General features: G+C 34.3%; 1 protein-coding gene across 1 annotated transcript; it reads left to right on the forward strand.

Moving 5' to 3' along the window:
• Nucleotides 1–617: 617 nt before the first annotated feature.
• LOC148948699 (uncharacterized) lies at nucleotides 618–11,775 on the forward strand. Its single transcript, XM_089094609.1, has 3 exons — nucleotides 618–750; nucleotides 7,759–8,039; nucleotides 11,294–11,775. The coding sequence occupies exons 1-3, from the start codon at nucleotides 725–727 to the stop codon at nucleotides 11,404–11,406; spliced, it is 420 nt and encodes a 139-aa protein (XP_088950735.1). The 5' UTR covers nucleotides 618–724; the 3' UTR covers nucleotides 11,407–11,775.
• Nucleotides 11,776–12,806: the final 1,031 nt, after the last annotated feature.

The following is a 12,806-nucleotide window of genomic DNA, read 5'->3' on the forward strand; positions in this document are numbered from 1 at the left end:
AGCCATTTCAACTTGAACAGTCTTCCAGAACTAGGGGACACAGTCGGAAAATATATCAGAAGAGAGCTGCCACTAGAACACATAATTACTTCTTTACTAATAGAATAGTGAGTTTGTGGAATTTGCTCACCCAAGAAGCAGTCACTACCCCCAGTATTGCTGCCTTTAAAAGAGCCCTTGATGGGGAATGGTCATCGAAGCAGAGGTAAACTGAATAGGATGCCGTTGAGACGTTTAACCATCATATTCACCAACCAGTGATTCTACAGGATTTAATTCTTGTTTCGCTGGACAATGCGATTTAAGGTAAAATAAAAAGAAAGATGGTGGTAATTTTTTTAACATAAAAGATAGTATTCTTAATTTAGTCAAAAATAACATCTTTAAATCACAATTTCTTGAACTACTGGAGATAATATTTATCTCCATAGTAAATTGTTCAGAGTTGAAGCTTTGGTTTAATGTTGTTTGTCTTCTCTCAGGCGTTTAACATTCTCACAGGCCGTTCACTTGAATAATTAAAAGGTGTATTCCGGCCACTTAAGTGTATTCTGTGATGACCTTAGCGGCACCTATTCTAAAGGTTTAAACTGGCGGTTATTTCAAAGAGCCCGCTTTTTATTTGACAACAAAGAAGACAGCTGTTGTGTGCGTGCTCCTTCCGGCATTTGTTCACTTCTGTCTACTTAACGGTCAAAGGAACAACATTTAGAATTTCCTGAAAATGGCAGACAAAACTGTGGAAACTAGGTTCGTACTAAGTGATGGATGGAGTAGTTCTGCTCTTAACTTTTGATTTCTTTTTAGGTTAGCCTAGGCCATAATCTATTTTGAGGAGAATGTTTCTGCCTTGGCCTATTTTAAATTACTGGAATAGAACTTAGAGGTTAATTTTGTTCGAACATTAGACTAGTAGGATTCGTAACTGTTTGCCAAGGTTTATTATATGGCAGAGAGTAAATAGGAAAGTCATTATCAGGGCTATACTAGGTTAAAATTCTACTTTTGACGTAAAACTTCGGTAAAATTCTACTTTAGCTACTTTTGACTATCTTAGAAAGGGGTTATGTTAAGAAAATGAAACTTTCAGGGATGAGTCTACAGGCTAAAGTATGTCCCGGGAAGGTATTTTTAAGTACCTACCTCCACTCCTTCTCCCTCTAGAGGGTCTTGACCTTTGATGACCTTTAAAAATCTGTGAGTTATAGAAGTGAAACCTTGCAAAATAGACATTCTGCTTAAATGAAGTATAACAAATTGTTTTCAGCTTCAAAATTTTGCTCAATTCCAATTTATACGGTTTTAAAGATATTCAAATACTTTTCTTAAATTTTGGAATAAAAAAATTGATATGGCTTAAAATTCTGCTCAAATAACTAAAATTGCATTTTCAGAGCTAAAGCCAGAGAGAAAGACACTGATAACTGAAAATTAAGGTAAAATGTTGTTTTGTCAAAATTTCAATGGGTATAGACATATCATGTAGGCAAATTTCAGGACCCTCTAGGGGGAGAAGGAGTGGAGGTAGGTGCTTCAAAATACCTTCCCAGGACATTCTTTGGCCTGTAGACCCATACCTGAAAGTTTCATTTTCCTAACCTAAACCCATTCCAAGATGGCCAAAAGTAGCTAAAGTAGAATTTTACCAAAACTTCTACTATTGGCTGTCTTGGAAAGGGATTAGCCTAGGTTAGAAAAATGAAACTTTCAGGGATGGGTCCACAGGCTAAAGTATGTCCTGGGAAGGCATTTTAAGTACCTACCTACACTCCTCTCTAGAGGGTCCTGAAATTTACCTACATGACAGGTCTATACCAATTGAAATTTTGACATAACAACATTTTACCTTAATTTTCAATTATCAGTTTTATTTTTGGTAAACTTTTACCAAATCATATTATTGACTTACAAATAAAGTAAACATACCACTTCATGCCTTTTTTTATGCTCTTTCCAAATATAATAATCATTTTTGTCAGAAATGACTTTAACCCCCACCCCTATTTATACCAATTCAGGGTAGGCTATATATCTGCACATTAGGGGGATGGGGGGTAAATTCTAGGGTAAGACACCCAGTAGTCGGACACTTTAATCACTTGGAAAACTTTTTGACATTTAAACTACTCTAATTACTTTATTATACCACCTAGAAACTTAATTTTTGTATCAAAAAATTTCTGAAGAATTTCTGAACAAGTAGGTTACTAATTCAAGTAGTTTCACTTGTACAGCGCCTCCTATTTTTGAATTTACTAACAAGTGACAATTCTGCCTAAACTCGGACATACAAACAGCTCATTGTAAATTGGTTATTAAAATAGTATAAAAGATTCTGTCTGAGAATAGGCAGGTGGCCGACTACTGGGTGTCTTACCCTATTTCTGATGTAAATAAGAGGTAAGATTAAACTTTCCCCCACCCCCTAATGTATAAATATATACCCTGAATTGGTATATATAGGGTTGGGGGCTAAAATTCATTTCTGGCAAAAATGATTATTATATTTGTAAAGAGCATAAAAAAGGGTAAATTTTCACCAAATAATTATTGAGTTTTAAATAAAGTGAATATACCATTTGATGCCTTTTTTATGCTGATTACAAATATAACAATCATTTCTATCAGAAATGAATTTTAGTAAATTTTTACCAAATCATATTATTGAGTAACAACTAAAGTGAATATACCATTTGATGCCTTTTTTATGCTGATTATGAACATAATAATTATTTTTGTTGGAAATGAATTTTAGCCCCCCTCCCCTTAACCTAACCCCCACCCCCAAATGTGCAAATGTATATCCTGAATTGACATATATAGGGGGGGGGGATAAAATTCATTTCCAACAGAAATGATTATTATATTTGTAATCACCATAAAAAAGGCATCAAATGGTATATTCACTTTATTTGTAAGTCAATAATATGATTTGGTAAAAATGTATCTTTATTTCTGATGTAAATGGGAGGTAAGTTTAAACTTTACCCCTCCTCTGGTATGTTTACTTTATTCATAAGTCAATAATATAAAATTACCAAAAAAAATATCATATTTCAAGCAATATCAATAGCTGCATTTATTTTTGCTGTTCATTGTTCTTTGTCCTAAGATGTTCTTTGTTTTAGTGCATTTATTTTGCCATTCTAAGAATGTTGTTTTAACTGAAAAAATGGCTTATAACAGCTTTCCTTAGCCAGATAAAATTTCAGTCAACCAGCACAACAAAAATGGAAAATATACTTGTGAATGTATTAAAACAAGCAATACAGTTACTAGAGGAAAGTGACTCTGACAATGAGCTCCTATTGGAAGCTGTGGCAGAAAATGTTTTTATATCAGGAAGCTCACAGACATGTGTGGCACTGGCTAATGGTGACTTAGAGACAAGAGAAGTAATTTTAAGCTTTAGACAATTGAACATATTCCTAAGGATATTGAAGCCTGGGGTTAGCTGGAATTTCATAGTATTAGTTGTAGTCTAAGATATAGGAATTTCTCCCAAAATGTTTCCAAATGACCCCTAAGGAATTTTTTGAAAGCAATTTATGCCAAAAATGCTTCCAGAACTTGCTGAAGATTTAAAAACTGTGCCACATAAACAAAAACAAATCACTACCATTTTTTAGACAAAAGATCTCATCAACAAAATCTATGAAGTTAAATGAATAAACTTGTTTTCTGTCATGTTTTTTTTTTTAACTTGGCGCTCAAAAGTAAAACTAAAGTTGTTAAACAGAGTATGAGGCTCAGTTTGTCATTTTAAGAATGACATACAGTACTAAGAACAAAGAACAGCTTATAAGCAAAACATTACAAAGAATGGCAAAACAAACAGCTTAATTGTAAAACCAAGGAATGGATTTTCATAGAACAGCAAAAATGAATGCAGCTAATGTTTTTTTTTTTCAAAATTTAGGAAATGTATTTGCATATCTTTAAAACCTTTCAAATTGGGATTGAGCAAAGTTGTGGATAAAGTTCTAACTTAGCTTTTGTTATATCAAAATTTCAAAAGGTAGGCTATAGACCTGTCATGTAGACAAATTTCAGGATCCTATAGAGAGAGGGGCGGAAGTAGGTACTTAAAAATATCTTCCTGGGACATACTTTAGCCTGTAGACCCATCCCTGAAAGTTTCATTTTCCTTTGGCTTGATTTTTTATTGGCTTTTAAAGCCTACTTATTCTGCAACAACATTAGATTCAGAATGCCAATCAGCCTAAGCTAGGCTTAGATTCTACACAAAAAAATCACCAGCAAACTTTTAGCTTACCATTCTCATTCTGATAAAAATGAATTTAGCTTAATTTTGAGTTTTGGAGGGGAAGGAGCAGAGGTAATTCAAAACACATTTGCAGGTCATTAAGGCTCTGCATTCATTCCTGAGTTTCATTCACCTAAATCAACCTCAATAAAAGCTCCTAATCAAGAATTCTGCCCTTTTATTTTATTAGTAAATTGTCTTCAGAAGTTGTCAATCACTATATATTTATCAGTTGGAAGTGAAGCTTTCAGGATCAATAGGGGAGTAGGTAAAGGCATGTGTCCCTTTGATTTTGAAATATTCCTTTTTTTGGTATTTTCATTGAAAAAACAAAAATTTATCCCCCTAATTTTACACAGATACCTTTTGCCCTTTTCTAGATTTTTATGGATTGATGTCACTAAAGCCTAGCCAAAATTATCCCCCAGGAATCTGTATCAAGTGTCAAGGCTTTCCCCTTCCCATTTCTGAGTTTCAGTAGATTGGGTAAAATTCTAGATGATGGACTTCTGTCTATCTTGCTAAGCAGGCTAATTGAATTATTTGAATGAAACTCAGAAATGGATCCATAGCCTTAATGATTCTCTAGGAGGGTATAATACTACATCTACCTCTCCTCTTCCAAGGGACACTAACATTTAACAATCTTTATGCTATAAAAAGTGAAGGTAGCATTCTACATTAGAAGCCCCACAGTAGAAAGCATGTTAATAACTTACAAGTAGTATCTTTAGATTTCTTGTTTTATGCTCTTTCCTTAATATTATATTTGCATTTTTGATAATACAAAATCCCACTGAGCCCTATTCTTCTGTAATTTTCTAAGCCCTGGAAAAAAGGAAAGGGTAGATGCTTGTACTCCTTCCTGGGGTATATTTAGGTGCTGGATTCATTTCTGGAAGTTCCATCCCTTCAACTCAACTATCCAAGGTAGTAAGAAGTCCCTCAACTCAAAGTTTACTGGTAGCTGTATTAAAGACAGGTCTGCATATTTTAATCTCAGGAAAAAATATTTTTTTTAATACTTTTGGTTTGAGTCTACTTTTTTGACTAGGTTTTGGAGATCAGTTCTAGGAACCATTGTCATCAGTTAAGAGCTAAACAAATATCATCTGCCTGTATGAACTTACATTTTTTGTGCTTGATTCATTCAATAAGTTTTGAATCTTCTTGGAGAGGTCTGTAACCAGGTCTTTTCTAGCCTAATTGTAATGCAAAAAATGTGTGTTGTGAATGGTCTATGTAATAGTGCAGGCCTCTTGTGAACTAACTACTTGCAACAAATAATGTAGCCCTGGACTAGGCCTGAGTTATTTGATTTTTTTGTATATCAATATTTCAGTGTTATTTTAGTATATGATGAATCAACTATTTATGTGTTCAGTTCAGTTGTTCTAATTGTAGTAGTAGTCTGGTTTCATTTTAATAGTTATCTTTGATAAAATAGTGCCAATTGAAGCTCCTGTTTTATTAATTTCATCTTCCCTAGCTTAATTGCAGGGTAAAAAATTTGTGTAAAGACTGGTCCAGCTAATAGTACAGTCAGCAATTGCGGATGAGCAAGTTTTTGCTGAAGTGCCTCTTATTGCACACTTCTTTGTTCCTATCTGATTAATGCTTAAATCTTAATGGATAAATCTGAACTGTCATTTTGAATAATGAGATTTGTAATTCAGGCTTAGGCTACTAAATTGGAGTAGAGTAGCTTAATCTACAATGGGCAGGTTAGTCTAGTCAATATTTTGCAATATTCTTTGTCCTTCATTGTCAGACAAAGGTAGAATGCTTGTCTATGAATTTTTTAATATATTTAACAGCTAATGAGCCAGGAGAATCAAAGTTCCTGGATGCAGCAGCTGAAATTTTGTTATTGGAAGTTGTTTTGACGTTAACACAAAATAATATAAATGTAAGGAGGGGTTAGCAGGTTGTTTTTATTGAAGATGCAAGGAAATATACTGTTCACATTCTTTGGTGTAGATTTGGCTTTTTGTTTTCTTAAATATAGATGCTGATACCACAAAAATTGTGTCCCCTCCTATTGGTGCTGGATTTAGTCCCAGGATTTTGACAAAACTTCAGAAGAAAATGCTATAATAACAGAATTCTTATGTTTTAATATGTAGAAAATTTAATCAATCATTTTTTATTTGCCATATTTAACTGACTATAGTTCATGGTTTGTCTGTAATAATTTCAAACTATCATCTATCTTAAATAATGTTCATTACTGCTTGTTTCTATATTTGAAATGTTTATTAGATCTGACACAGTTGAAAGATGCAAGTTTTCTAAAAACTTTTCAAATCCTCAAGATGCTCAGTCATTGGTGAAATTAAGAGGGTTACAAACATTTCAAGTACAGAAGGAATGAATCAATATGCTATATCAAAATATGAAAGAAAATTATTTAAAAATGTAGATTAAAATGGAAGGGAGACATGAAAAGCTGAATAAAATTTATTATCTACTTTATTTTAAACTAAGAATATTTTTTATTATGTAGGGGTAGGACTGGTCCCATAAAGGGAGGGATGTGCTGTAAATGTCAAAACTAAATTTGAGGATCTTTAATTTGAATATTATTGAAAACTTGCATTTCATTCAAAATTCTTTTCAATAAATAACAAAAAGGGTTTGAATTTTGAGATGAAAATAACTTGAACTGCTATCTATTCAGCACAGTTTTGTTTTCATATATAAGTTTAAGGGGATAGTTGTCTTTCTGGATAGTTAAAATTTAAATTTTTTACATATGGCTTTTGTTCACAGGTTATTTTTATTTATTGGTGATTTGTGCATCCCAGATACAAGTTTTCCTTAAAAGATCTTTCTTGTGTAAATCCTTGGAGATTTTGGCCAGAAAATATAGCTGAGTTTATTGTGAATAGGATTTTTCAAGCTCAAGTTGGGTTAATGTTTACTGGAAACTTTAGTACTAACTTAACTCTGAACAAAAAAACCTTTTTATGTCAAATTTTTTTAATTTTGAGTTAGTTTATATGCTTTAAAATGTTCCTTAAGCTTTTAAGTCTTATTGTACTAATTCTAAGTATTCTACAAAAAAATATTTGCAAGACTGCATAGCTATGTGGCTTCTGTTATCAGCGTAAACATTGAATCCTGCTTTCTACTCTGTTAGAAATGTCCATACTGAATTATATTTGTTATCATTCTAATTGCACTGTAATTTATTATCAGTTGGAATTTTAATGCAGACTAACAGTTGTGGTTTAAGAAAATATCTGTCAATGTGAATTTGTTTAGAGGATAAGAACTGTAAGGATGATAGCATACCAGCTTTTAGAATATACATTAAAGACTTTACTGGTAAAAGGCAGAAACAAACAGTATTCTGCAGTGCTATGGTACCACTGCATTTCCACTTTGCTCCTGGTGTACAGTTAGAAGTTGTTGTTTTTTTACTAATATTGTAACAAGGACTTCCAACTTGTATTTCAATTCTCTTAAGTTTCTTTTTTTCTTTGAAGTCCTGCAAAAACCTCTGTTGCTACAGAAGAAAAAAAACAAACTACTGAGAAAGTTGAACCCAAGACTAATGCTGAGCCAACAAAAACTGCAGCAACCACTGAAACAGAGGCACCACCAGCTACTGAAGCTGTGGCAGCAGAAAAAGAGGCAAAGGAGGAGGAAAAAGAAACCGCAGCTGTAGCAGAGGAGAAAGAAACAAAAGAGGAAAAAACTGAAGCATCAAACGGTCATGCTGGGGAAAATGGCCATGCTGAAACAAAGGAAAAAGAATCAGAAGAAGGTAATTGGCTTTTGACCATTCAATTCTGAACTGTTGATGCTTATGTTCAATATGCAAACTTTTGGTATCTTATTTTTCTGCAAGGTTATAGTCTTATATAGTTTCAATGTATGGTCATGAGTGTGTTTCCTTATTGGTCAACTAATGTGTTTTCTTATTTGTCATAAAACCACTGGAGGTGTAATACCTAAGGGCAGACTAGGAGGTGTTTAATTACTGGAGGGGGGCCTATTTTAGACATTAATAGAAATGAATCAGAAGGAAACTATGAATGCAGGTCTCCCTAATCACCATTTCAATAGTTATATCTATTATACTACTACTGCTACTAACAACTCACAACAGCATCAAGCTACCTGAGGCCAATTCAGCTGCACACGCTCATCCATTCCAATATATTCAAAGCGTTTCTCTTTAGACCCTCCCAGGAAATTCATATTTCCCTTGAATCTTTTTTTATGACATTCTCCCACCCCAACCATGTATGACCTGCTTTCCGTTTAGCCCTAGACGGTTGGCTGAAAGGGACAATCTGCCATCCTTCATCTGCAGAATATGCAGATCTTCATCCACTTTTCAAACTGAGTTTTACTTACCGGGGTAAGTAAAACCCTCCACCAGGTTAATCTTTTTGTTGCCCAACGTCACCTTTTCATCTTCACTTATTCCTAGCCTTAGCAACTTAGTCTTCTTAACATCAATTTTCAAATCTATTCTAGCACCCTGAACTTGCAAAACCTCTAAAAGTTCATTCATTTTGCTCGCACTTTCATCTAGGATGCTTAAATCATCATCATAATCTAAGTCCGGGAAAATTTTCCTCTCCATTTGATTCCATTTTTTCCCGTTGCCTTTCCTCTGCTCCTTAAGACAAAGTCCTTCAAAAGGATCTATATAAAGAGGGATAGAACACAACCCTGCTTAACTATTGGTTTATTATGAAACCAGCTGCTAACCTCATTTCCTTAATTGCAGCAGTCTTATTTCCGTACATAGCACTAATCACTCAAATACATTTGCCTGGTATACCATACAAGGATAAGACCTTTGCTAAAGCTCTTCTATCAACAGAATTGAACCCTTGCCCATAATCTATAAAACTGAGGACCACAGGTGTTCAGCCAGACACTTCTCAGTTATTAACCTAAGAATTAAAATTTAGTCGACACATCCTCTACCTTTTCTAAAACTGCGCTGTTCTTCTCTTATAACTTTGTCTACAGCATCTCTCAGTCTAGAAAGTATCATATTATTAAGTAACTTATTACCTATGGAGACCATGCTAATGCCTCGATAATTACGCAGTCACTGTTATCACCTCTCTTATACAGCAGTTTAATTAGGGTTTTCCTAAAATCGCTAGGTTCTTCCCCTTTTTTCAATATCATACTCAGAATCATCAGTAACTTATTTCTAACCTCAAAGCCACCATATTTAAGAAAATCATTTACCACAATATAAGTATTTCATTAGTTTAAATATTTTACCCATATACAATGGTAACTATTTTAAATGCACAGACAGTTAATAGTAGAGGCCTAATTGTAGTATCTCAATCATGGATCACACACTGTCCATGTACTGGGGGTTTTTACCCTAAATCTTCTTTCATGTAGTACATATGATCTGACTGTTCCAGCCACTTTCACACATTACCTCTCCTACCACTCATAGTCATCACACTGACCTTTACCTTATCCCTTAGATGAATTTTACAAAGTTGCCAACTTCAACCCAAATCAAAACTAAATTCACAAACTGAACATTCTCAGTTTCATTTTCACCATCAGTGCTATCTTCTCACAAAATCTATTCACAGCCTGCTTCTTTGTTTTTCTTGCTTTTGTTGCTTCATCTTTTCTTTGCCTCCCCTGCAGCAAAGGCAGCTTCAATCTTGGCCTTTACTAATGTATCAGTGAAATCTTTTGTTCTGCCCTCCTTTCTTCCTTGAAGCATTTTGTTTTCTTGGTGGTACTGGGATGCTACTGTACTTGTTCAGGTATGGCTATCCTATTTCACAACGGCTACAAAATCGCAGGGCTTACTGAAAGCACTGGGTGAGAGGATGGTAGTGCAGGTAGGGATGTGCTGGAGTTAAAGCCTCTGAGCTTTGCAATTTTTCATCAGCTTCGTGGGCTTAAAACATTTGGTTGGGAACAAGGTCCCAAAGGCTCTCCTGTATAAGTCTAATCTGTTGTAAATTAAAGCTTGGTTTTGAGAAAGAATGATCAAAACACAAATGTTTGCAGTCAACAATGATTCTGGTGCTGACATCTCACTGGTGGTGGCGCGAAAAATTTTCGGTGGCCCGCCAGGGTTGTGCCGCCGCTGCTATTTTTGGCCCCGTCGCCGCCGTCATTCCCTTATCGGTGCGGCGCCAGGGTCTAACTGACATGATCCAAGTTATACACCGTAAATTTATTTCTGCTGTATTTATACACCATGTATCTTCAAATTATAAAACTTATAGTGGATGGGTGTTTTAGTTTATTTTAAATTTAAATATAGATGAGCTGCTTAAAAAAAAGAAAAATTCTTGAAGGTGTTCTTTGTCATGTTTAGGAGCAACAACATTGAATTTATCATCAGAAGACTAAGCCCTAAGTGCTATATTTGACATACTCTAAGATATGAACATAGCATTGTTTCTAAACCTTGGTGATTACCTTGGACTAAAGCAAAAATATCAGTTCTTTTGCTTTGGTGATTTCATGGATTTAAGCTGACCAGTCCTTTGTTTGTTATGAGAATATGGAATTTGAAATTTTTATGAATGCACATCTGATTGACAACAAATTTCACAACAAGGGGTTCTTTTCTCAGAACTGTAACAATTAAAAAGGTCATTGTAAGGGCGTTTCATTTTATATCTAGACCAGGCATTTTCCCATGCTCCCCTTTCCTTTGGAAGACCAGCATATTCAAAGGCTCAAATTAAAAAAAAAAATCCCTGAATATTTAGTTATTTTACTAAAATACATGAAGAGTTTAAGAAAAGTAAAAGTAGAGGATTTTGTTTTGCCGAGAAATCTATATCTCCTTATTTAAAAAAAGTTATCATTGTAAGATCATTTGTATAAGTTGAACATAAACCTAATCATAAGGTAGCTAAGGAACTTTTCCTGGAGAATGGGCGGGGGGTGTTAGTACGCAAAATAATTATATTTTAGGCAACAACTTTATCATATTTATATATATATATATGTATAGGTTATATATGTATATATATATGTTATGTGTTTTTTTACTTACAGACACTTCAACCGAGAAGAGGAAACCTGAAACAGTAGAGAAAACTACCTCGCCAAAGAAAGCGCGCGTCGAGGAACCAGCACCCGAAGCCGAGGCAGCTAAGACGGCTGCTTAATGACGTATAAACTTATTTTAAGAAAACTGTCCATACCTGATTTTTTTTCTATATTAAATAAAACAATATCCTGTTTTGACACAGTTTTTGAAGTAATGTGGTGCATTTTTCACCTGTATTTTTCCGTCGGTAAAATAGTACATATATTTTAAATGGGTAGATTTTTTAAGGTGCGATGAACATGGGTGTTTTCTGTTCTTTCGATGGGGCTGTCGTCAAGTACATTCCACCTTTTTGAGATTTTTCTATTGTTCTTTTTGATTGAAAGTCTTCAGTGGTCTGGACTCGCATGGTTGTGCGGTGAATTAAGTTATTGACTAACGAGTTGGTTTTTTTTTTGTTCATGGAATAAAACTATTGAGCCACTGACTGGTTTGTTTGTTTATGATATAGCTAAGGCTGATATTCCCTTCTTTTGCCATTATCTAATAGATTGAAACACTTCTGTCGTTGTTTTGCCTCAGATAAGGTGAAAGTTCGTGAGCCGAACTAATATTTCCCACTACAATTACTGTAAATACAGCTGGTCCTGTTGGGTCTTGAAACATCTTCATTCTTTATAATATTACAAATCTTCGATTTACTTATTTTGAGATCATTAATCAGAAAACTTAAACACCTGGTTTGTGTTCAGATTTTGTACCTTTCTTTGTTCCTATACCTATATCTAGGCTTCTCAAGTGAACTGTTACAAACGGTTCACTTTTTGCAGCACTGTTAATAAGGGGAATTTTGTGGAAATAAAGAAAACAGCTCTCTAAAATAAGCAGTATTGATGCGCAGTAGAACCATAACTATGGCTGACTGCCAAGTATCTCAATTATGTGTTTATGCTTCAAAGCATTGTTTTTAAATTGGATTTAAACCTTTCGTAAATGATACTCATGAGTTGGGATGTTTGTAAGCTTGAAGTTCCATTCCATTTAATAAATTTCTTTTGGATTAAAAAAGGTAACCACTGTTATGTAATGTGTGCAGAAATAGAACAGGGATGTGAGTTAAAACAAACGCACGAAGAGGCAAATTGTGTGGAAAATGGAAAAAACTGCCAGGATAATAACATTTCTTAAAATTTATGAGGGGGCATTCCTGAAGTTCCTCCTCACTACTGTCCGTGGCGTACGTGCCTTTCAACTACTGCCATGGTGTTCTAAATTTTTTTATCTAACAGTTTTTATATGTGTATACATGTTTGAATGTACAGGTAACATCTTCCTTATGATCCCTTAGCCGAAGGCCAACCCCGCCTTAACATGCAGCTGGAAATCTTAGTATTTATGTCTATGAAATATGGTACTTGTGTATTTTAGCGACTACGCTCAAGAAGTGAAGTTCGGTTAATCTAATGAAAGATACCAAAATATGACGAAAATATAATACTTTTAATAGCTCAAATTTGG

This window comes from Artemia sp. Qi Xiang Cuo, chromosome 9 (genome assembly GCF_049724085.1).
Source record: "Artemia sp. Qi Xiang Cuo chromosome 9, ASM4972408v1, whole genome shotgun sequence".
In the NCBI taxonomy this organism is placed as follows: domain Eukaryota; kingdom Metazoa; phylum Arthropoda; class Branchiopoda; order Anostraca; family Artemiidae; genus Artemia; species Artemia sp. Qi Xiang Cuo.

Bases quoted from the DNA above. Each gene is read 5' to 3' on its own strand.
- LOC148948699 (XM_089094609.1), top strand. From the start codon at position 725: ATGGCAGACAAAACTGTGGAAACTAG. The intron at 751-7,758 runs GTTCGTACTAAG...TTTTCTTTGAAG, and splicing joins GACAAAACTGTGGAAACTAG to TCCTGCAAAAACCTCTGTTG. The intron at 8,040-11,293 runs GTAATTGGCTTT...TTTTACTTACAG, and splicing joins GGAAAAAGAATCAGAAGAAG to ACACTTCAACCGAGAAGAGG.